The sequence below is a fragment of the Oncorhynchus gorbuscha genome, linkage group LG13 (assembly GCF_021184085.1).
Source record: "Oncorhynchus gorbuscha isolate QuinsamMale2020 ecotype Even-year linkage group LG13, OgorEven_v1.0, whole genome shotgun sequence".
NCBI lineage: Eukaryota > Metazoa > Chordata > Actinopteri > Salmoniformes > Salmonidae > Oncorhynchus > Oncorhynchus gorbuscha.
In genome coordinates this window covers 53707075-53731016 of record NC_060185.1, presented here as the reverse complement: position 1 = coordinate 53731016, position 23942 = coordinate 53707075, and the positions used below count along the sequence as shown (strand labels likewise).

The 23942-nt window shown below is 41.9% G+C and overlaps 1 protein-coding gene across 9 annotated transcripts in view; it reads right to left on the bottom strand.

The window, feature by feature from the left end:
* The window catches only part of LOC123993159 (protein furry homolog), a 208333-nt gene that overhangs the window by 98519 nt on the left and 85872 nt on the right, over positions 1-23942 (bottom strand). For all 9 annotated transcript variants that reach the window (XR_006831382.1, XR_006831384.1, XR_006831383.1 and 6 more), the window contains exons 15-27: positions 19767-19938; positions 19405-19537; positions 18914-19021; positions 15785-15929; positions 15563-15658; positions 13874-14047; positions 13324-13410; positions 10848-11107; positions 7688-7880; positions 5227-5351; positions 2600-2657; positions 1956-2047; positions 1220-1392 (exon numbers count right to left, since the gene is read on the bottom strand). Coding sequence is in view for 6 of the 9 variants with exons in the window: in XM_046295005.1 (XP_046150961.1) it covers positions 1220-1392; positions 1956-2047; positions 2600-2657; positions 5227-5351; positions 7688-7880; positions 10848-11107; positions 13324-13410; positions 13874-14047; positions 15563-15658; positions 15785-15929; positions 18914-19021; positions 19405-19537; positions 19767-19938 (1816 nt within the window). In the remaining 3 variants the exon portion in view is untranslated. The remainder of the gene's footprint in view (positions 1-1219; positions 1393-1955; positions 2048-2599; positions 2658-5226; positions 5352-7687; positions 7881-10847; positions 11108-13323; positions 13411-13873; positions 14048-15562; positions 15659-15784; positions 15930-18913; positions 19022-19404; positions 19538-19766; positions 19939-23942) is intronic.

Sequence of the window (23942 nt, the reverse complement as noted above, 5' to 3'; positions counted from 1 at the left end):
GGAGGGCAAAGGGGAGAGGGGGACACGGGAGCAGAGAGGGTGTGAGAAACAGAGAGGAGAGTGCAGAGGGAGAGAAAGAAAAGAGGGACAGTAAAATTGATCTGTTAGTCCCCTTCTCAGAACAGTATATGGGCATCAAAAATCACTAGGGCATTACAAACTGCTACTGTATGGGACTGAGTGACTAAGAGCTGAATCCCAAACTAGTCCCTTCCCCATGGCCCTCGGCCCTCCATTTGTGCATTCACGTGCACCAGCGCCATATGTACAAGTGTCCCTAAGCTAAGGTAGTGAAAATGATCAAGGGCATAGGGGCTAATTAGACCCTCAGATAGTCACTTTGACCAAACCAGCAAGGCTGCAGGCTCCAGAGCGAAGTGCCATCTCATCACGCACTACGATACGTCTGGAGTTTGCACCATTTCATACAAAATAATTGAGAGGTGTGCCTTTTTTATGAGATGTGCTTTTGTGTCTGAGATGTTTTACACACAAAATAAATGAAATATCCCCAAATGAAATGTTTAACTGTTAATGAGGTTTATATCTTCTAAAACGCAACAGGTTATTTTGTTCATTTGAATTTCATGCTTGTTTTATTATTTAAAACAAAAAGTGGAACATGAATTGCATCATCCAAGTCACGAGTGTGTCCCGAGGTTGATGGGTTCATTGATCCCCTCTCCACTCTATGGAAGTCACCCTCAGAGTTTCATCAGTAACACGTGACAATGGAGGGTCCTCCGAACGAGTTGGAAGAGGCGAGGTTGCTAATTTGGGATTCCCCGATGGATTACAGTCGTGTTCCGTCAGTCATCTCTCATTCATCAGGCAGTCAGGAAGTCTGAAGTCTGGCTGCCAATGAGTCATCATCTGCCCTTCCCCATTTAAGCTACACTATTTTAGGACTGGCGTCCCTTGGGATATGGCCTAATCAAGATCAATGTCACGTGTCCTGAGTCCCTGCTTTCCAAGGGCCTGCACCAACCCTTGACACACGGAGGCCTGTTTTCATCATTCATAAGCTACCAAAAAGTACGACTCAGTAAGATATTTTTGATGACAGTGCGCATCTAAGGGGACGACAAAACATCAAAATGATTTTGAAACAAAGTTATTTTGGATCCATAGGGCTCTGTTCAAAAGTAGTGCACTATATAGGGAATAGGGTGCCGTTTGGGACATACTTTTTGGCCTTTAGGGTCATTTGGTTAGTTACCGGGAACACACTGGATGAGGTTGGCCACCATGGCACTGAAGTGAGCTCGGATGTCCTTGAGGATCTCTAGCTCTTTGTCATTCTCCGCCTCTAGAAGCATCCGCGTCAGGTCCACGTACTCTAGGAACAGAGCTCCCAGGGCCAACGTATCCCGCTCCAGAGCCCCGTTGGTGCTGTGGACACCAGACAGACACACAAACAGATGGACAGACGGACATACAGAAGTAGAAAAGAACATCAGTCAGGACAACAGTTCGTTTAGTTTACTTACATATTCGAAACCATACTGTTGCTTTCACACCCAAGGGAGGACAGAGGTATTCTGTGAGTCTTCTGTGCTTCCCAGTGTGTTGGGCAGTGTCTCCAGCATGACCATGAGTGTGCCAGTGAGCATGTCAACCAGTGTGGATTGTGTGTCAGTAGGTGTGTCAGTAAGTGTCACTGAGTGTGTCAGAGAGTGTCAGTGAATGTGGGTTGTGTCAGAGAGCTTGTCAGTGAGCATGTCAGTGATTCACACGAGGTTGGTGGCACCTTAATTGAGAGGACGGACTTATGGTAATGGCTGGAGCAGAAACAGTTCAGTATATTGAGATTAGCAGTGCTTTGCACTGATTCAATTGATTTGGTTTCCATGGGTTTGATGCCATTCCATTAGCTCCGCTCCGGACATTATTATGAGCCGTCCTCCCCTCAGCAGCTTCCTGTGCAGTGACTGGTCAATGAATGTGACTCTGACCTATCACTGATGACACCAGAGTCAGCCAGTAGCTCAAATATCCTCAGAAGCTGCAGCCTCAGGAGGTCTCTCCGCTCACGGCGCTTCTTGTTCTGAGACAGAAAGAGAGAGAGGGGGGAGTGAGTGAGAGAGAGAGAGAGAGAGAGAGAGAAAGAGAGATAGAAAGGGAGGAAAAGAAAGAGATCCATCAGCAAGGCACTTCTTCTAATAACTGTTCCATCTACAATGTGTGATCTCCCTTGCCTGGCTACCCATCCACATCGCTTCGGCCAAAGTTTTCTCCACAATGAATCTGGATTTGCCTTCCTCCCTACGATTTTAGCTTGCGAACACATTCTGACCTTTCTGATTGGTCCCAGAAACGGATGGGTTGGGCCAGAGCCAGCCTACATGATGACTTTATCAACTTAAATACTCTGATTGGTTTTTGTACAACGCCCCTCATTTTGAAGTCACACAAACAACTTCTAGGATTGCAAAATGTACAGTATGTAGAGATCAATAGAGCAGCGGAATTAAGTTCAGGGTGAGTTGTCAGGCAATGATCTCCCCTCTCTATTCAATGACTTACAATATGTTGCGAAGTAGTAGTTGTGTATATAAGAACAAACTGAAGCGTAATGATGATTATGCCCACAGCTCACCTCTGGTCTTCTCTCCAAAGCTTCCTTCATTAAAGGATGCAGCTCCTCTACCAGCTCCCTGGACACACACAGAATTACAAATACAACTCTAGAACGGACATTTGGATCCTAGCCACATGCCTAAAAAACATCCATCTTGCTCAGGAAACCTTCCAATATAGAAAAGGATCACGTGGTATAATATCATATATGTGGTATAATAACATATGTTTGTTAGCTAGTTAGTAATTGATCACAAAAAATGAGTTACTTTAACAAAGAGGACATATGTTCTGAAACGTGACGAAAACCCCGAACATACAATTTTATAAACATTCACAAAAAATGTACCATAGATAGTGCTTTGCACTGATTAAATTGATTTTCAAGAAAAGGGTATTTCAGATCAAATGTGAAGTCTACACGGAACAAAGAGAAGGGGATATGTCCAAACTGAAAAAGACCAGAATATTCCACTGTGTAATCCCTCGCTCAGCTCTCTTTTAAAACCTCACAAAGGTTTTAAAACCGTACACAGCTGACTGTAGTCATGTTCCCTGTTACGAATGCAGGGACTGACAGTTAGTACATGAGGAATCAATCAATGGGTTTATATGACAAATGGCGCCTTTTAGTAATTAATAGCTTGAGTATCTGTTGACTTCGAGTAAAACGGTGTAGGGTGAAGTTTCCCCTAGCAGCTTATTTTAGGTTAGTTGGGGGAGGGGAAGCTGATCCTTGATCTGTGCTGGTGTGTGATGAATTTGCTCGTGTAAGCCAAGTGCCACCACTACTATCAGTAACACTGTCAAAGCTGTACAAGAAAAGTCTGCAAACAAGCAAACACCGGCCACGAACGATGTGTTTACAATACCGCGTCGATAATAAGGAATTATTTGTTTGACTGCAACTTCTGGGGCACCAATACATCCAGCACCAATGACCAGTAGAAACTGCAGTCATTTTCATTATTCTTAGCAATGATTTAGGAATCCGTGTGAGTAAGTATTAGCTAGGTAGGTACTTGTTCACCTATTGAAATTGAACTTGCTAGCCAGTTACTTATCCTTGTTGGCCATTGCTGACGTTCTAAGTTTGCGTCATGTGTTGTGAAGCTAGCCACAATAAGGATTAGGCACAATTGTGGAATTTACAGGTTGCCTTCAAAATAAAAGTCCCTATTTGAAAGCAAATCAGAAGGTTACAATTGGTGGAATTATTGCATATTTAGACTATATAATGTTAAACGAGGTTGGAATATGAAGCAATGAAATGGGGTATCAATCTACTCGGGTAACACTCGAAGAACACAACTGTGAAGAGTTTACGCAAATATTAGCGTTGCAGCTCTTATCGCAGGACTGTGACATCACCTCTCCAGTCAGCCTATTGCGTGTACTGACATTCATATTGCACTGTACAGCTTTACCTAAGGATTGGGGATCAATGAAATGGGGTATCAGTCTACTCAATATCCAATATATTTTCTCCCAACATCCTCCTCAGAGTTATCAGACTCCAAAACATCCACGCAGTATTGTTTTTCCTCAGGAATAGTGTTCAATACACATAGATTGACAATAAATGTGGCTCAATTCACAGTTGTTTCAGAGTCCCGCAATAAGAGCTATAACGCTAATGTTCTCTGGGTGTCACTGAGTAGACTGATACCCCATGTCATTGATCCACAATCCATAGGTAAGGCTGTACAGTGAAATATGTATGCCCCCAATGCAATTCTAAAGTCTGATACATCCAATGTGATTTCAAAAGATTTGTCAAATTAACAAATTATTGTATTTTGTTCATTTTATATAACAATATTCTAACCTTGTTTTAGCATGATCTGTTCAATTATGGCATAATTCCACTATTTGTATTCATTTGCGTCTGTCAATGACATTCTTTTATTTTGAAGGCTAACCGCAAATTCCACTATTGCGACTAATCCTTATTGTGGCTAGCTTCACATAGATGGGTCTGCCCACCTTTAATCAAATAAGAACTGTTTTATAAATTAAGGGTATTTTAGATGATGACACCTAGCTACTGAAACAATGTCGTGTTGCTGTTTCTGGGGAGCTAGCTAGCTTTTTTTTATGACCAGTACTGTAGGTGCGTGAGAACTTTACCAGCATCATAGCATACGTATCGATAAATCTTTGTGACACATGAAATACGAGTGACGGTGTAATCAATGTGGAATAACTACGTAAAACAATAATGAATGTGTAAAATTATTATGTGACGTGCAGTCATAGTCAGGTCCTGATTGGTCAACAATCTTATTTGACACGTCAAATAGTGTTATTTGACATGTATCTGTTTTTGACACACAAAGACCCAAACGGCGTTCCATAATATAACTGGAATGTCTGAAACGCATTCTCTGCATTTTTCTAATCTTATCGCCCTAATCACGTACTGAGGAAACTCTAAAAAAAAATAGCCTTCGCTTAGCTAAATCCCACACTAATCAGGGACAACTCTAGTGTGTGTGTGTGTGTGTGTGTGTGTGTGTGTGTGTGTGTGTGTGTGTGTGTGTGTGTGTGTGTGTGTGTGTGTGTGTGTGTGTGTGTGTGTGTGTGTGTGTGTGTGTGTGTGTGTGTGTGTGTGTGTGTGTGTGTGTGTGTGTGTGTGTGTTGTACCTGAAGACCAGGGAGTTGGTGCGTCCAAAGCCTAGCACCAAGGACTCTGTCAGCTCGATGCTCTCTGTTCTCATTAGAGGGACCAGCTGCTTCAGTAGCCATGCTACTGAGGGGGTCCAAATCACCTGGTACACACACACAAAACATGGTACAAAACAGTGTCAATCACCTGAGGAGCGTTCAACAATGCTTCCATTTACGGCAGAAGATAATTTGCTATTCCTACTACATTAAATATACATGTAAGCCTACAAGTTCACATTATTATTTATAGAGGCAGTTTAGACCCGAACCAGACACTTTACAGTGCCTTCGGAAAGTATTCAGACCCCTTGAATTTTTCCTCACTTTGTTAGGTTACAGTCTTATTCTAAAATTGATTTTTTTTCCCCACCTCACACAATACCCAATAATGACAATGCAAAAACAGGTTTTTAGAAATGTTTGCTAATGTATTTAAAAAATATATATATATTACTTTTACATAAGTATTCAGACCCTTTACAAAGTACTTTGTCGAAGCAACTTTGGCAGAAATTACAGGCAAGATTCTTCTTGGGTATGATGCTTCAGGCTTGGCACACCTATATTTAGGGAGTTTTCCATTCTTCTCTGCAAATCCTCTCAAGAACTGTCAGGTTGGATGGGGAGCATTGCTGCACAGCTATTTTCAGGTCTCTCCAGAGATATTTGATCGGCTTTAAGTCCAATCTGGCTGGGCCACTCAAGGAAATTCAGAGACGTGTCCCAAAGCAACTCCTGCTTCATGTTGGTTGTGTGCTTAGGGTCGTTGTCCTGTTGGAAGGTGAACATTCGCCCCAGTCTGAGGTCCTGAGTGTTCTGGAGCAGGTTTTAATCAAGAATCTCTCTGTACTTTGCTCCTTTCATCTTTCCCTCGATCTTGACTAGTCTCCCAGTACCTGCAGCTGAAAACCATCCCCACAGCATGATTCTGCCACCACCATGCTTCAACAAGGGGATACCAGGTTTCCTCCAGACGTGACGCTTGGCATTCAGGCCAAAGAGAGAGTCATGTGCCTTTTACTGAGGAGTGGCTTCCGTCTGGCAACTCTACCATAAAGGCCTGATTGGTGGAGTGCTGCAGAGATGGTTGTCCTTCTGGAAGGTTCTCTCTGACAGAGTTCCTCTGTCAGAGAGAACATTGGGTTCTTGGTCACCTCCCTGACCAAGGTCCTCCTCCCCTGATTGCTCAGTTTGGCTGGACGACCAGCTTGAGGAAGAGTCTTGGTGTTTCCAAACTTCTTCCATGTAAGAATGATAGAGGCCACTTTGTTCTTGGCGACCTTCAATGCTGCAGAAATGTTTTGGTACCCTTCCTCAGATCTGTGCCTCAACACAATCCTGTCTCAGAGCTCTATGGACAATTCCTTCAACCTTTTCGCTTGGTTTTTGCTCTGACATGCACTGTCAACTGTGGGATCTTATATAGACAGGTGTGTGACTTTCCAAATCATGTCCAATCAATTGAATTTACCACATGTGAACTTCAAATCAAGTTGTAGAAACACCTCAAGCATGATCAATGGAAACAGGATGCACCTGAGCTCAATTTCAAGTCTCATAGCAAAGGGTCTGAATACTTATAAAAAGGTATTTCTGTTTTAAAATGTTTATAAATTTCAAACATTTCTAACAATCTGCTTTTGCTTTGTCATTATGGGGTATTCATTTTAGAAAAAGGCTGTAACATAACAAAATGTGGAAAAAGTCAAGGGGTCTGAATACTTTCCAAAGGCACTGTACGGACCTCCAAAAACATCTGTTCTTGGGTGCAACACTCACTACCGAGTTCCAAACTGCCTCTGAAAGCAACGTTAGCACAAGATCTGTTCGTCAGGAGCTTCATGAAATGGGTTTCCATGGCTGAGTAGCTGCACACAACACTAAGATCACCATGCGCAATGCCAAGCGTCTATGCCATTGGACTCTGGACCAGTGGAAACGAGTGCTGTGGAGTGATACATCATGATTCACAATCTGGCAGTCTGACGGACAAATCAGCCCTTGGCGGATTCCAGGAGAACGCTACATGCCTCAATGCATAGTGGCAACTGTAAAGTTTGGTGGAGGAGAATGATAGTCTGGGGCTGTTTTTCATGGTTCGGGCTAGATCCCTTGGTTCCAGTGAAGGGAACTCTTAATGCTACAGCATAAAATGACATTCTAGACAAACCTCTGCTTCCAACTTTGTGGCAAACGTTTGGGGAAGGCCCTTTCCTGTTTCAGCATGCCAATGCCCCCGTGCACAAAGCGAGGTCAATACAGAAATGGTTTGTCTAGTTCTGTGGAAGAACTTGACTGGCCTGCACAGAGCCCTGACCTTAGGAGGCTGTTATAGCAGCCAGGGGGGAACCAACTCCACATTAATGCTCATGATTTTGGAATGAGATGTAAGAAGAACAGGTGTCCACATACGTTTGGTGATGTAGTGTATCTCTACCTTGTTGTCGTAGTTGATGCTGCCGTCAGGTGTAGTGGCTGTGATCTCAGGGGTGTAGGCTCTCAGTTGGCCGGGGCTCATGATGCTAGGCTTGGCCACTCCAAAACACAGGATCAGGTAGTTCCTCCACAGGGTCACGTAGCTGTCTCCACTACCCGACGTGCTGCTGGTCTTCTTAGTGTATACTGGGTTACTGGAGAGACCACGGGTAAACACAAACACAGTGCATTGAGAGTACATAGTAAATCAATGGTAAATCAAACTGAACCTTTAGTGGCGGTTTTTCTGACACAGATTAAGTCTATTCGTGGGCCCGTATCCACAACGCGTCTCAGAGTAGAACATTTGTGCTGAGAAGAGAGACTATTTACTCCTACTCTTAAAAGCTATGTATGAAGCCTCTTCATTCATAAGAGTCCCACCTAGTCGACAGATATTTAGGAGACCTCATGACCTGTCCTAAACAATTTTAAGAGATACTTGCAGGTGTTTTGATAAAAGAAAAATGCAGCGAGTCAGTGGTTCCTGTGACACATGCAATTGCTTTGGAGTTGTTAAAATAACGTTTTGACATTCCTATATGACCAATCCATAAATAATCTAGATAATCTACATGCAACAGTATCTCTTGCCTAAAGACGGCGCCGACAGCCATGGCAGCTCCGCATTTTTTTTTTTGTGTAATTTCTTACACTATTAAACCATAACGTTTTTATTACATACAGCCGGAAATAACTTTTGGATATCAGAGCGGCGTACCTCAACAACATTACGACCAGGAATACGACTTTCCCGAATTGGATTCTTTTTCCTCACCCCCACAGGGCAATTTAACTTATCCCAGAGGCTGCTCCAAAATGCCGCTGACGGAGAAGAGGTATTCGGGGTGGACTTCTAGTTTGACTCAGGATGCGGGCACACCATCCACCGCTTCGAGTACATTACTCGTTAAGGTTCAGTCTCTGGACAATAAAGTAGGCGTGCTCAGGGGGAGGATCTCCTTCCAGAGAGATATCAGGAACTGTAACATACACTGTTTCACAGAATCACGGCTCTCTGGATATACTGTCCCCGTCCATTCAACCAGCTGAGTTCTCAGTACATTGCGCAGACAATAATAAAAAACTGAAGAAGGGCAGTGGTGTATGTTTCTAGATTAACCCTTTCACACGTACCATCACACGGGTGTGATCGTTCTACAGTGCTCCCTGAACCATACGATCATAACCGTGTGATTAGAACGCTCATTTATAATGCTTATTTAGAACGGCCAGATTCGAATGACGCAACAATCAGCATTTGAGCCAGCCACACTTTGTTTCAGAAACTATTTACACAAACACAGTCCTTACAAAGTTATGTCCATAATGTGAGCAGTATTTTGGATGCAATGTTCAGATTTTCACCAAAATATCTATAGCATAACACCATCATCATCATTACCGGAAAAATGTAGGCTACATTTGTCCTAGCGCTAACTGAGGAAAGATTGACGCAACACAATCGGTCATATTTTCTAAGTCTCGGCTTGTTACGTCCGTTGTTGGAATGAGACCAAGGTGCAGCGTGGTAAGCATACATCTTTATTTTGATGAACACCAAAAAAAACAACCAAAGATAAACGGACATAAAGTTCTGCAGGCTACACAGCAACTAACAAAATCAAGATCCCACAACTGAAGGTGAGAAAAAGGGCTGCCTAAGTATGATCCCCAATCAGAGACAACGATAAACAGCTGCCTCTGATTGGGAACCATACTAGGCCAACAAAGAAATAGAAACAGAATTGCCCACCCAAGTCACACCCTGACCTAACCAAATAGATAATAAAAGGCTCTCTAAGGTCAGGGCGGGACATGGCTTACATAAACTACAATATGAATTAGCTAATAGCAATTACTATGTGCAGTGGGGCAGAAAGTATTTAGTCAGCCACCAATTTTGCAAGTTCTCCCACTGAAAAAGATGAGAGAGGCCTGTAATTTTCATCATAGGTACACTTCAACTATGAAAGACAAAATGAGGGAAAAACATCCAGAAAATCACATTGTAGGATTTTTAATGAATTTATTTGCAAAAAAATACTCTACAAATATGTAAGCGGATGCATGCGCATCAGGTGCGTGTCTTGTATGTATCTCACCCCAGATATCTCCCTGGACTCATACGGTATAAGGGATATTTCTGAGGTCCAGATTGGATGCATGTAAAAACTGTCCCATTTCGGAGAATATCCTAGCTCCGTATATAAAATGAATGACATGCGTATCTGGAGCAGGTCTACTCCTTATATCTAATAACATGTCAGATATCCAGAAATATATATCCAGCGCAAATGTGTTGAAATAACGGTAATATTATATAAAAATATGTGTTTAACATACTTTACAAATTTAACAACAACAATATGTTTAACATATTTAACAACTTTAACAACAACAAGTTTAACAACAGTCATACTGTATGAGTGCAATATGCCAATAACATTATTCAAAATATCTGAATTTGTACCAAAAAAAAAGGGTTATGCATTCCAACATATTGGGAAAGAATTAAGAGTGGGCAAAGTTCAATCAAAAGTTTAAACCATTGCAAGATTTGATGTACAGTCACATTCACTGTGGTTGTCTGAGGCGTGCTAGAGTTCACAGCTGCCGATTCCTCATCACGATTGGTTATTTCCCATCATTTGCAACAATGTCAATCAGAGTCATCACTATATTTTCTTTGCAGTACCTCAATCTGTTGTGATTACCACCGGAGGAGCTTCTATCAGTTTATTTTACTCCTGGCTCAGAGTTTGTCTGGGCAGTGTCTTCACATCCTACTGTGAGCTGAGATTTCTTTTGTGTCTAAAAGCAAGTTTTAACAGGACTCCTTAGGACCTTTTTCGGAGATGCTTTGTGGATAAGGGCACAGGACTAACCGCCCCTTTGAGTGCTATCCATTACATTTTTATGGATTATCTATCCATCTATTTTCTTACATCAAGATCCACATTGTAAAATAAACTTTTGTTCAGTACTCTGATGTGTTATCCTCTGGGGCTGTGCTGTACTCAATCTGTACAATAAATCAAATCCAACATTGGGTTTGTGTCGGGTTGGCGACAGTAAAGATCTATTCTATTCGATCAGGAACAGAACTTAGAAGTACTCACGTGGTGTCCACCAGGGGCATGAGCAGCTGCATGCGTGTGAAGACGTAGGACCAGGTGTAGCTAAGGGCGGTGGGGCAGTGTTTGGGCAGGTGGTCCTGGCGCAGCAGGCTGTAGAGACAGAGCACCCAGGGGTCCTTGACCGACTGGGCAAAGATCCACACGTGGGACGGGCTCCTGATGTCATAGTGGCTGTTGACCAGCATGGAGTTCCACTCAAGCAGCCATTGCAGGTCCACTTGGTGGCCCAACGGAAGAGTGGCCTAAAAAGGGGGTTGGGGATTGGGAGACAGGAGGGTCAGGGGTTAGAAGTCGAGGGTTAGAGGTTTCAGTCAATTCAGTCAATTATCTTCAATTACAATTAAAGGCTATCAACGGTTTATTTTAGAAATGCATTTTTTTTTAAGGTTCAATTGGAATTTCAATTGCAGTTCTAGAACCAGGCTAAAACTGCCATCCACAATTCTATGATCAGTGAGGCAGATTGTGCATACAAATCACTAATGTGATTCATGGAAGCTAACCAGATCACTTGATGGTAAAGTGCATTCGGAAAGTATTCAGACCCCTTGACTTTTTCCACATTCTGTGATGTTACAGACCTATTCTAAAATGAATTAAATCATTTTTCCCCCCTTATCAATCGACACACAAAACTCCACAATGACAAAGCAAAAACATGTTTTCAGAAATTTGTACAAATGTATTCAAAATAAAAAACAGAAACAGAAACCTACATAACCATTCAGAATATTTGCTATGAGACTCGAAATTGCGCTCAGGTGCATCATGTTTCCATTGATCATCCTTGAGATGTTTCTACAGCTTGATTTGAAGTCCACCTTTGGGAAATTCAATTGATTGGACATGAGTTGGAAAGGTACACACCTGTCTATATAAGGTCGCACAGTTGACAGTGCATGTCAGAGCAAAAACCAAGCCATGAGGTCGAAGGAATTGTCAGTTGAGCTCCGAGACAGGATTGTGTCGAGGCACAGATCTGGGGAAGGGTACCAAACAATGTCTTCAGCATTGAAGGTCCCCAAGATCACAGTGGCCTCCATCATTCTTAAATGGAAGAAGTTTAGAACCACCAAGACTCTTCCTAGAGCTGGCCAAACTGAGCAATTGGTGGAGAAGGGCTTTGGTCTGGGGGGTAACTAAGTACTCTGACAGAGCTTCAGAGTTCATCTGTGGAGATGGGAGAACATTCCAAAAGGACAATCATCTCTGCAGAACTCCACCAATCAGGCTTTTATGGTAGAGTGGCCAGACGGGAACCACTCCACAGTAAAAGGGACATGACAGCCCGCTTGGAGTTTGCCAAAAAGCACCTAAAGGACTCTCAGAGCATGAGAATCAAGGTTATATTGTCTGATGAAACCAAGATTGAACTATTTTGCCTGAATGCCAAGTGTCACGTCTGGAGGAAACCTGGCACCATCCCTACGGTGAAGCATTGTGGTGACAGCATCATGCTGTGGGGATGTTTTTCATCAGGGACTGGGAGACTAGTTAGTATTGAGGGAAAGATGAAAGTACAGAGAGATCCTTGATGAAAACCTGCTCCAGAGTGCTCAGGACCTTAGACTGGGGTGAAGGTTCACCTTCCAACAGGACAACAACCCTAAGCACACAACCAAGACAAAGCAGGAGTTCTCTGAATGTCCTCGAGTGGCCCAGCCAGAGCCCGAACTTGAATCTGATCGAACATCTCTGGAGAGACCTGAATATAGCTGTGCAGCGATGCTCCCCATCCAACCTTGACAGAGCTTGAGAGGAGCTACAGAGAAGAATGGGAGGGACTCCCCAAATACAGGTGTGCCAAGCTTGTAGAGTCATACCCAAGAGGACTCGAGGCTATATGCGCTGCCAAAGGTGCTTCACAAAGTACTGAGTAAAGTGTAGGAATACTTATGTAAGTGTGAATTTTTTTCTTTCTAAAAAACTGTTTTTGCTTTGTATTGTATGTAGATTGATGATGAAAAGAAACAATTTAATCCAATTTCGAATAAGGCTGTAACGTAACAAAATGTTGAAAAAGTCAAGGGGTCTGAATACTTTCTAAATGAACTGTATGTTAAGTGGACTGGGTTGTAATACCCATCCTGAATCACTGTCTGGAGTAATAACAAAGGTATGAAATGTGAGAAATTGTACATAAAATAAGTGGATTACTTAGAGGAGCAAATTGCTCTCCTCTCCACCACCACCCTCTGTCTCCTGTTCACACACACACGCACACACACACACATACGCACACACACACACATACGCACACACACACACACACACACACACACACACACACACACACACACACACACACACACACACACACACACACACACACACACACACACACACACACACACACACACACACACACACACACACACACACACACACACACACACACACACACACACACACACACACACACACACACAGACAGAGTGCAACAGAGAGAAACGCTCACCGTATCTGACGCTGCCACATGAACAAAACTTTCCAGAACCGCCAGGCTCAGTTGGTCCATGACCTCTATCATGGGTTTGTCATCATCCTGTAAGGTATCACAGAATCCATCATGTTCAACCAACTCTAGTCCAATACTCTGTAATCAGCCCACGATTTACTGGTTATCTTTCCAGTTAATCGGCCTTACTATGGAGCGACACTGGGGCTCCGAGAAAAACATAGGTTTTTAGCTGTTACATTAGACCTGTAACCTGTTGGCAGCGTGAGAAGAGCGCAGGCCACTTTATCAAGCGCTCTTTGGGCGTGAGCCATGCATTGAATTCTTGAAGAAGAAAAAGAGATGGACATTTTACGCTGAGCAATTCATACCTCTAATGAAATGAATGGGAGTGTCTCACGCTCTGCACAACTTACATGTTGTCCAGAAAATAGCCTTTTGGAAGTGATGTGGCGGTTCCTATGGTTACGCAGCCACGTTTGAACAATGCATTTTACAATAACAGCCCGGCGATTTTAACCCAAGTTCTGACAATCCCCCTCACCCTTACCTCAGCCTGTCCAATGGCAAGGAACAGGCAGCGTATCTCCCGGAGGATTGCCATGGCCAGTTTGCGCGTTGTGAGCTGACAGGAGCAGAGCAGGAGCAAGGCAAGGCCCTCCATGGCGTGCAGCACTGTGGAGTGGGGTCCGTGTTCCACCGACACGCGTTGGCTGGAGCCCAACTGCAACAACACATAGCGGACACAGGTTCAAACAACAACAACTCAATAGAAGAGCATGGCGCACTCACAACAGCACCAGACCTAGAACGGCCATTGACACATATTTGTATTCCTGTCTGAAGAAACAGAAACCATGCCCTTACTTTAAACTAGTGCTGAGCGATTAGTGCTTTTTTTTTAAAAGTTCATTGATAAAAACATTATCACGGTTTCTGAATTCTGTTTCAGGGGGGTGGGAGGTCCAACCCAGTGTCAAAATAATGTTTACGACCACAAATAACAATAACAGTAGCAACACTGTGTTAATAACTGTAGATACCGGGATTGCACAATAAAGTCTGGTCGTTAATTCCATTGTGGTCCCTTTTTTTCGTCTTTTTTTTAACATGATTACACATACAATTATAACAAGCTTGTTTGGCTGGTAGCTTATTCTTTAGATGTTCTGGGGCACTGGACTAGCACACTTGCAAGAGTCTTTAGGGTGTCTTTCACTAGGTTTCCATCCAATTGGTGACAGATTGTCATGTGAATATTCTAACATACATCCATCCATATGCATTCAGATCCAACTTGGTGCAGCCAACACCATCAATAAACGAGGACTGTTGCCCAAATGAGACACATTTTATGTGTCTTTAAAAACAGCCTATGACAAATTACAAAAACACAATTCCTTGTGTTTCAATGTTTAGCATATGAAAACGTTAACCATAACTTATTCACATTATTTTAACAAAATATTTGTTTCATTTGATTCATTTTGTTTCATTCCAAGTGACCATCTGGAGCTGCTGCCTATGCTGTCTGACAAAATCACAATTTAAGTAGTTCTTCAATGTAAATAAGGCATACTGAATACCAACTATCAATCACAGATCATGTATTTTCAAGCCTGCAAAGCAACTGCTTTCTTTCCCTCTAGATCTTCTCTCAGTCTCTTGCCGGGTTCAAAACAACTGGGAACTCCGAACTGGGAACTCAGAAAGTTCCACCTTTCGACATCAGTGCTTTCAAAAAATCTATTTGAACGGTCATCCCTTCTCGAAATACCAACTCAGGAACTCGGGCCTCTTTCTAAAGCTCTGATCACTAACCTCATGATTTGATCTCGTAGTTCCCAGTTCTTTTGAAAAGAGGCATCTGTGTCTGCTCTGCAGAGACCGGACAAGTTTAAGCAGGTGCACAATGAATTATGGTCATTGTAGTTGTATTGATCTAAACTGTGTAGAATATTGACCTGTTGGAAACTACAACACCCTACTACATTGCACAGTTCAGGCTTGATCAAATTTATCTCTACAGAAACTACACATCGAGCTCACAGAAAAAAAACAGAACAAAATGTAATTTAATTGAACCGACATCAGCCAATTAGTTGTTTAAAAACCTAATCGCTCAGCACTACGTAAACATACAGGCACTTAATGTAGCTACTCATTACACCTCCCAGCCTATATCTCCACTGTAAGAGCAATAAGGAAATGTTAGACAGCCTATCTCTATTTACTGTACCTCTGATGTGTCGCAGCCCTTCTCTGGGGCTGACAGAGCCAGTCTCCACTGGGTCAACAGCTGGAGCAGCAGCCGGAGAGAGTTGTCCAGTAGGGCCTGCAATCAATCAATTAGTCAATCAATTAGTCAATCAATTAGTCAATCAAGAAATCAACTCATCAAGCCATCAATCCATTGATAGTTCCATCCAGCTACTGTAGCCATACATTAACCCATCCGTACCTGGTGGCTGTCCTGAACCTCCCGCAACAGGAAATTGGTAAAGCCAAACAGGACGTCATCACGCCACTCAGGGAGGTCTACCAGTAAACTCTGGAGGGAGTTCTGGGCTATGAGGCGTAGCTCGTCGTCCATGTGAATCGTCAACCTGGCAAAAAAAATAATACACACGATGTGCGTTTTAAAGAGGCAACTATTTATGTACTAAATTCTACTTAAAGTTGAAATCCTTAATTGCTATATCAATTTTTAGGCACACAGTACCAGTCAAAAGTTTGGACACCTACTCATTCAAGGGTTTTTCTTTATTTGTACTATTTTCTACATTGTAGAATAATAGTAAAGACATCAAAACTATGAAATAACACATATGGAATCATGTAGGAACCAAAAAGTGTTTAACAAATCTAAATATATTTAATATTTGATTAGCCACCCTTTGCCTTGATGACAGCTTTGCACACTCTTGGCATTCTCTCAACCAGCTTCATGAGGAATTATTTTCCAACAGTCTTGAAGTTCCCACATAGGCTGAGCAATTGTTGGCTCCTTTTCCTTCACTCTATGGTCCAACTCATCACTCATCATTGAGATCGGGTGATTGTGAAGGCCAGGTCATCTGATGCAGCACTCCATCACTCTCCTTGGTCAAATAGCCCTTACACAACCTGGAGGTGTGTTTTGTGTCATTTTCCTGTTGCAAAACGAATTATAGTGGCACTAAGCGCAAACCAGGGATGGAGAATGCTGTGTTAGCCATGCTGATTAAGTGAGCTTTGAATTATACATAAATCACCGAAAGCGTCACCAGTAAAGCAACCCCACACCATCACACCTCCTCCTCCATGCTTCACGGTGGGAACCACACATGCGGTGATCATCCGTTCACCTACTCTGCATCTCACAAAGACATGGCTCATCAGACCAAAAGGACAGATTTCCACCGGTCTAATGTCCATTGCTCGTGTTTCTTTGCCCAAGCAATTCTCTTCTTATTATTGGTGACCTTTTAGTAGTGGTTTCTTTGCAGCAATTCAACCATGAAGGCCTGATTCACGCATTCTCCTCTGAACAGTTGATGTTGAGATGTGTCTGTTACTTGAACTCTGAAGCATTTATTTGGGCTGCAATTCCTGAGGCTGGTAACTCTAATGAACTTATCCTCTACAGCAGAGGTAACTCTGGGTCTTCCTTTCCTGTGGCGGTCCTCATGAGATCCAGTTTCATCATAGCGCTTGATGGTTTTTGCGACTGCACATTTTCCGGATTGACTGACCTTCATGTCTTAAAGTCATGATGGACTGTTGTTTATTTCGCTTTGCTTATTTGAGCTGTTCTTGCCACAATATGGACTTGGTCTTTTATCAGATCAAATCAAATTGTATTATGAGATGAGTAATGCAAAATATGTAAACATTATTAAAGTGGCCAGTGATTTCAAGTCAATGTATATAGGGCAGCAGCCTCTAAGGTGCTAGTGATGGCTATTTAACAGTCTGATGGCCTTGAGATAGAAGCTGTTTTTCAGTCTCTTGGTCCCATCTTTGATGCACCTGTACTGACCTCGCCTTTTGGATGATAGCGAGGTGAACAGGCAGTGGCTCGGATTGTTGTCCTTGTCTTCAAATCAAATCAAAGTGTATTTGTCACGTGCGCCGAATACAACAGGTTTAGACCTTACAGTGAAATGCTTACTTACAGGCTCTAACCAATAGTGCAAAAAAAGGTATGTGTGTGTGTGTAGATAAGTAAAGAAATAAAACAACAGTAAAAATACATTTGAAAATAGTAGTAGCAAGGCTATATACAGACACCTGTTAGTCAGGTTAATTGAGGTAGTATGTACATGTAGGTATGGTTAAAGTGACTATGCATATATGATGAACAGAGAGTAGCAGTAGCGTTTAGGCCTGGTATGGTTCCCAATCAGAGGCAGCTGGTTATAGTCTTTGATTGAGAACCATACTTAGGCAGCCTGTTTTCCCACTATGGGTGTGGGTAGTTGCTTTCTGTTTTTGTGTCTGCACCAGACAGAACTGTTTCGGTTGTTCTCTTTGTTGTTTTGTTAATCAGTGTTCAGTTCCATTAATAAAAGGATGAACACGTACCACGCTGCACCTTGGTCCTCACCTTCTTCCACCTACGACAGCCGTTACACCATCTTGATAGAGCTTTCTTCTGTATACCACCCCTACCTTGTCACAACTGATTAGCTCAAACGCATTAAGAAGGAAATACATTCTACAAATGTACTTTTCACAAGACACACCTGTTAATTGAAATGCATTCCATGTGACTAAGTCATGAAGCTGGAGAGAATGCCAAGAGTATGCAAAGCTGGTGTCAAGGTAAAGGGTGGCTACTTTGAAGAATCTGAAATATATGTTCAACAGTTTTTTGGTTAGTATATGATTCCATATGTGTTATTTCATAGTTTTGATGTCTTCACTATTATTCTACAACGTAGAAAAGAGTAAAATACAGAAAAACCCTGTAATGCGTAGGTGTGTCCAAACATTTGACTGGTACTGTATAAATAAATGACATATGCCCATTGATTCTTGAAGAACATAACCTATAAATACCTCATGAGCTTAGTTCAACTGTCATACCCCATCAAAACCCCAAATACAAGCTTGTTAATTTCGATATTGGCAAACAATAAACAAACACTATTTAGCCTCAAAACATCATTATAATGGTCAGTCCTTGCATCCATAACTCTGTCAATGAATTTGAAAGGGGTTACCTTTCTCCAGGCCCATCCCTGAGCTTTTTACCAACACACGTTGGGTGAACATTGTTACTGTTTCAATTAAGGATTCTAGCTTTAAATAATTGCCTCCTTAAAAGACACATTGTTGAAGAAACTTTTTCAATGAAATCAGGCTGCCAGATTGTAATGAGGTTTATTGGAATTTTTCCAGTCAGGTAAGATAGGAATGGTTCCTGGTCTAAAGTGGGCTCAGCATGAGACATGACACCTACTTATCTGAATGTCCTGGTCAAGTAGGCAGCAGCGGACCTCTGCAGGATCGTGTTAGAGATTTTGGGAAACCTGAAGGGTTGGCCCATTCATTACAATGGGTTTCCTGCATATACACACACACACACAGCCAGATATGTACACACCGAGATAGCAGGTCTATGAGTTCGGGCTTGGACATGCCGTCTGGCAGGATTCGAGGGATGGCCGCCACACACGTCCTGAACATGTCGATCTTCGGCTTCCTCTCTCCTCTGACAAGACAAGGTGAGACAACATCAAGATTGGGTCAACAGCAGACCTGCCTGCCTTTCAGTTTGTCATTACATATGCAATGTAAAATGTCCCCCAATAATGACATGCAAAAAATACATGTATTTTTGACAACTGCCAAATCATGGTACATCAAGAATAAGGCCTTTAGTTGTATTTTTTCCTGACCACATGACCTAACCAGGAAATGTTTTTCCTGGCCAATCCAAGTTGAAACTTGGAGGATTACCAGTTGTAGGACTCTGGAGAACTGGGAAGTTTGGGAAAGTTTCTGGAAATGTACTACCCTAACTGCGTAGAGGAAAATCAATCAATCAAATGTATTTATAAAGCCCTTTTTACATCAGCCGAGTAGCACACGTACGTGATCATGTCCTCAGGCTCTTTGTTGAGCATCTGGACGTTGGTCATCATCAAGCATCGGCCCACCTCCTTGTCCAGGTGTCTCAGGCTATTGTCTATGGCCTTCCTCACCTGGGAGTAGTACAGGGACATACCTACAGCATAGGGGAAGAACACATCATTTAGTTTCAGGATCTATTCATACATACTTACATGGGAAGGCGCATGGTGAACAACACAACCTTTCATTCCAGCACAACAATTCCAGTAGTGAATTGTGCCATCCATCCTCTCAATTATCCATCCATCCATCCCTCCACCCACACATCCATCCAGCCATCCACAACATACCGGAAACAGTAGGTAGTCCACCTGGTGACCCACCTATGACCTTGGCTTCATCATCAGTCAGTGTTTTGCTCAGGTAAGTCTTCTTTACCCTGAGTGTGTTGCCCGAAGGCAGCGTGGCTCCCGTGTTGGGCATGGGTGGCTCCCCATCCTTCTGCTGGAGCTTGTCAGCTATCACCAGGAATGCTCTCAGACCTATATTCATTCTCTGGACAAAGGCACACACTGGAATGTTATGTTTAATGATATTATGACTGATTTGATTGGTAATTGATTGATTACATTGTCCTTTTACGGGAAATGTATTGTTATTCTGTTGTTATTCTGAATCTGTTATATTCTTCAATGTGTTCTATGCAGTTCTGCTTTAAAAAATGGCATTACAATTTAGAAAATATAGCTGCAAGCGGAAATTGACATGGCTCTATTCACAGGGTAACAGAAAGGCCACACGATTAGTTGGATAACAAAGCACTCGATCTATAGGAACTATCTTGCTTAAAGGGCAATCAGTGAAAGCATTAGCATATTTGTCTCTCAATACCACAAGGATGACCCAAGTGAAGTGTAATCTAGTCCTGTATGTTGGTCCTTTTAATGCAGTATGTAGTCATTCTTAAAAATCCTTAAGAGTCTATTGACGCACCTGTGCTTGAATCTAAGTAACATAGTCAAACAAATCCCCATCTAAATCCGTCAGTTTAAGATTGGGCTGCGTCTCAATCCACCACATCCACATATGTCGGCCTTCCGCATCTGCAGCGGAAGGTGGACGAGCTACTGCGATGTTTGTCAGACCACAAGACAGTCTTTTCACGAAAGCAGCTGTAGCCACTCTATGGAAAGATGAGACTCTCAAAACATATTGTTGTTCTCTGTTTTACTCTACGACCCCCACAAGTGTCCCAGGACTCGTCTGAAGGTAACCCATACAAACTAACGGAGGTAGTTTTGTGCCAAGAAAAATAAGGGGTTAAATATGAATAGAAATTAGAAAAATATTTCCTGAGCTTTCTTATCTCTTCTAAATATAGCACACACTTCAAAACCTCTTGACTGTCTTTTTTTTGCCATATATGAATGTCTTATTCAATGCGTTTCTATGGGCTGTAGTAGTAAAGGCTAAATTCAATATTTTATCAAATAAAACAATTTATAAAATAGGGGGACCTCTTCTATAAATTGGGGTCCGTAAATTAAAAATCAAATAGCTAATAACTGACAACAATGGACTATTTTTGACTGCTACATATTCATAATAATCCCATTATTGCTTTTGTGCAGATTTACTCACACTATTCACAAGCACACTTGGTGCTTATACTGATGTTTAGGCAACTGAAATTGTCTTTCACTGAGCGTCTTGCTGACCGTGTGTTTTGGTGGTTTGGGTATTATTAGTTTTTTTTAAGCTGTTAATGTGTTCCAACTCACATGCTTTATGTTTTATATTTGTAACAAAAGCACTCCACCAATATAATGTATTTGACACTTGGAATTATGTGTTTTATTTGTCTTTACATATAGTAATCCATGAGCCAGGTAAGTCGGTGGGGCAGCTCGAGCTCACTTGAGCCGATGGTGTCTTATAGTGATTTTCTTGAAGGTCTATGTCCCTAAAGTTGGAAAATGTGTGATAGCTACCATTTTTGCAATGCTATCTGTGTATTATCGCTCTTTCTGTCACCCCCCCCCCCCATCCCTTACATTCTTCCCATAAGGATTTTACCCAATGACAAACAACAATATACAACAACAAAAGCCAACAGTACAGGCAGGGAAAAAGCTAGTAACATCGTCTGGGAGATCAGGCAATAGGATGATAACCGATAGGCTAAAGTACAGGCAGGGAATAGGCAAAAGGCGTCGTTAGTGAGGCAGGCCAAAACTATCATACACGGGAGGATTTAAATTACGAGAAAAACAGAGCTCCGAATAGAAGTGTGTCACAAAACAAACAATACCTCACAGTGATGGGATGCAAAGAACTGAACTGATAAATGACCCACAGGTGTGTGACCAGGTGATCCACATTCCAGTTATTGAGTGAGCTGCGTTCACGGGATCTACGTGTTTGTGAGGTGGAAAGTGGGCTGGAAAGTGAGCTGCGTTCACGGGATCTACGTGTTTGTGAGGTGGAAAGTGGGCTGGAAAGTGAGCTGCGTTCACGGGATCTACCTGTTTGTGAGGTGGAAAGTGGGCTGGAAAGTGAGCTGCGTTCACGGGATCTACGTGTTTGTGAGGTGGAAAGTGGGCTGGAAAGTGAGCTGCGTTCACGTGTTTGAGAGTGTGAGTTGGAAGCAGATGTTATGAAAGGCCATGAAACTACCTTTCAAATTGTACATAATATAACCAACTTTGAAAGCACCAGCTACAACTATTGTTTAAAAAAACCACCCATATTGTGCCATTGACATTATAATGTTGGAAGTTTGCCCATAAAAATCCCATGTAATGAGGCAGCTATGTTTTGGGATTTTAACTTTGGTGACACAAAATTGCACTCACAGTTAAAAAAGTTTTTTTTTTTTTAATTGTAGATACAGGGCGCAGTAACCCCACAGATACAGTTTTCCAATATGGATGCCAAACAACTCAGTGGGGTCTTATTGGACAATTTTACATGACCATACCTGTATGAAATATAATTGTAGCATTCCCCAAAAACTGTCTGAATGTTGTAGATACACAATCACATGAGCCAGGTGTGCCAGATATATCAAGTTGTTAAATTACTCACAGAATTGTGGTAAGAAGCTCTCTGAATCCCTGATTTCTGAAGATCAATAATTGCAGTATTTCATCTTCAAACATGTCAAAATGGATATGTACATGTGAATAGTCATGGATGTGAACGGATGAAAATGATATACAATGTTATCCTATTAATAGCTGTCATGAAACAGGACTAGAAACTTGCTGTGTACATTACCATGTAAAATTCCATAGGAATGATAATGCATTTTTACCTGCTGATGAGAGCAGAAAACCATTACACGGAGTTACTCTAAATTAAGATCTATTCTTACTATGGGGCCATAGCAGACTGGTCTGGGGGGGACGCAGTCAGGGTCTCAACTTACTGTTGAGAGTTAGCCACCATCAGCAGCTTTTTTCTTGTTATGTTTGTCCCTGACAGTTACTCAATTAGCCCATGTCAACATTTTTTTAGATTGGTAAGTTAGTCTAGGGGCCAGCTATCTAAACTTGTAGTAATCATGGTGGAATTACCGATTGTGGGGCCCCCATTGATTTTGTTAGTCACTCTCACTTAGATATCGCTACCCTATGGCAAAATGTGTAGAATTGCATGAATTGCATATAATTGCTAAATATTCTTTCTGCTGTCAAGAGGGGGGCTGCTAAAATGTTTTGCTCACATATTCGCAGCAACTGTCATCTACTTTTGATCTATTATAGAACTGTTTAGGTAAGTGATCATTTGTCGAGTCGCTCTCCATTTGCCCTCAGCATGCATTTTTTCAACATTCTGAATGTCTACAGAATGCATGTTGTTCTGAAATATGAACACAGGAATACTGGACATTTTGAACTCTTATTATGGTGGTGATTTGAGAAAATTAAAATCATGGTCTTGAATTGGACTCGCATTTTTCTGGTCTTGCTCTCGGAACCCTCATTTTTCTGGTCTCTCCATCAGCAAGGTTGCAATCCAAACACATAGCTGCTCCATTACATGGCATTTTATGGGTAAGCTTCCAACATTCTAATGTCAATGCCACAATTTCTTTAGAACAGTTGTAGATGGCGCTTTCAAAGTTGGTTATATTATATATACTTTGATAGGTAGTTTCATGACCTTTCAGAACCACTTGTCAAACAAAGTTTAAAATGTATCAGATAATCATTTTTAAAGTTATTTATACAGGTAATCCTGATATGTACCCTAGAGTCAAAATATTATTATTTTTTGGGGGGGGGGGGGGGGGGGTTCCCAGACCTTCATAAGCACAACCAAATTATTATTTTTCCGATAGCATACATTAAATATATTTATTAGACTGTCAGAATGTTGACGTCCAAAAGATGTCTCATTGGCACAAAGGAGATCCAATGGGGCAAGGCTTTTATAGTGTCAATGTATTGAGTTATACACAAATTCTGGGTTTATTTGACTAATTGTTTATTTTAAGATTTTTTAAAACCTTTTTAGTCTTATTTTTATGATATTTCACATTGTTCGTCTGCATA